This window comes from Buceros rhinoceros, unplaced genomic scaffold, assembly GCF_000710305.1.
Source record: "Buceros rhinoceros silvestris isolate BGI_N320 unplaced genomic scaffold, ASM71030v1 scaffold27049, whole genome shotgun sequence".
In the NCBI taxonomy this organism is placed as follows: domain Eukaryota; kingdom Metazoa; phylum Chordata; class Aves; order Bucerotiformes; family Bucerotidae; genus Buceros; species Buceros rhinoceros.
This window is the reverse complement of record NW_010431310.1, coordinates 1-250: the sequence shown is the minus strand read 5'-3', so window position 1 is coordinate 250 and position 250 is coordinate 1. Positions and strand designations below refer to the sequence as shown.

At 70.0% G+C, this 250-nt stretch overlaps 1 protein-coding gene across 1 annotated transcript; it reads left to right on the top strand.

Annotated features, from left to right (window-relative positions):
- Window positions 1–13: 13 nt before the first annotated feature.
- On the top strand, window positions 14–228 carry LOC104499839 (AP-1 complex subunit sigma-1A-like; the record flags this gene model as incomplete). Its single annotated transcript, XM_010143397.1, has 1 exon — window positions 14–228. A coding segment is annotated over exon 1 (215 nt), but the record flags the coding sequence as incomplete, so codon positions are not given.
- Between the last annotated feature and the right edge of the window lie 22 nt (window positions 229–250).

The following is a 250-nucleotide window of genomic DNA, read 5'->3' as shown; positions in this document are numbered from 1 at the left end:
CAGTGCCCCCCAGATGCGCTTCATGCTGCTCTTCAGCCGCCAAGGGAAGCTGCGCCTGCAGAAGTGGTACCTGGCCACGGCCGACCGCGACAAGAAGAAGCTGGTGCGCGAGCTCATGCAGCTGGTGCTCGCCCGCAAGCCCAAGATGTGCAGCTTCCTCGAGTGGCGCGACCTCAAGGTGGTCTACAAGAGGTGGGCCACCCCCCCCGGCGTCCCCCGGGGCCACCGGCAGGGGCCGCCGGGGGGGGGG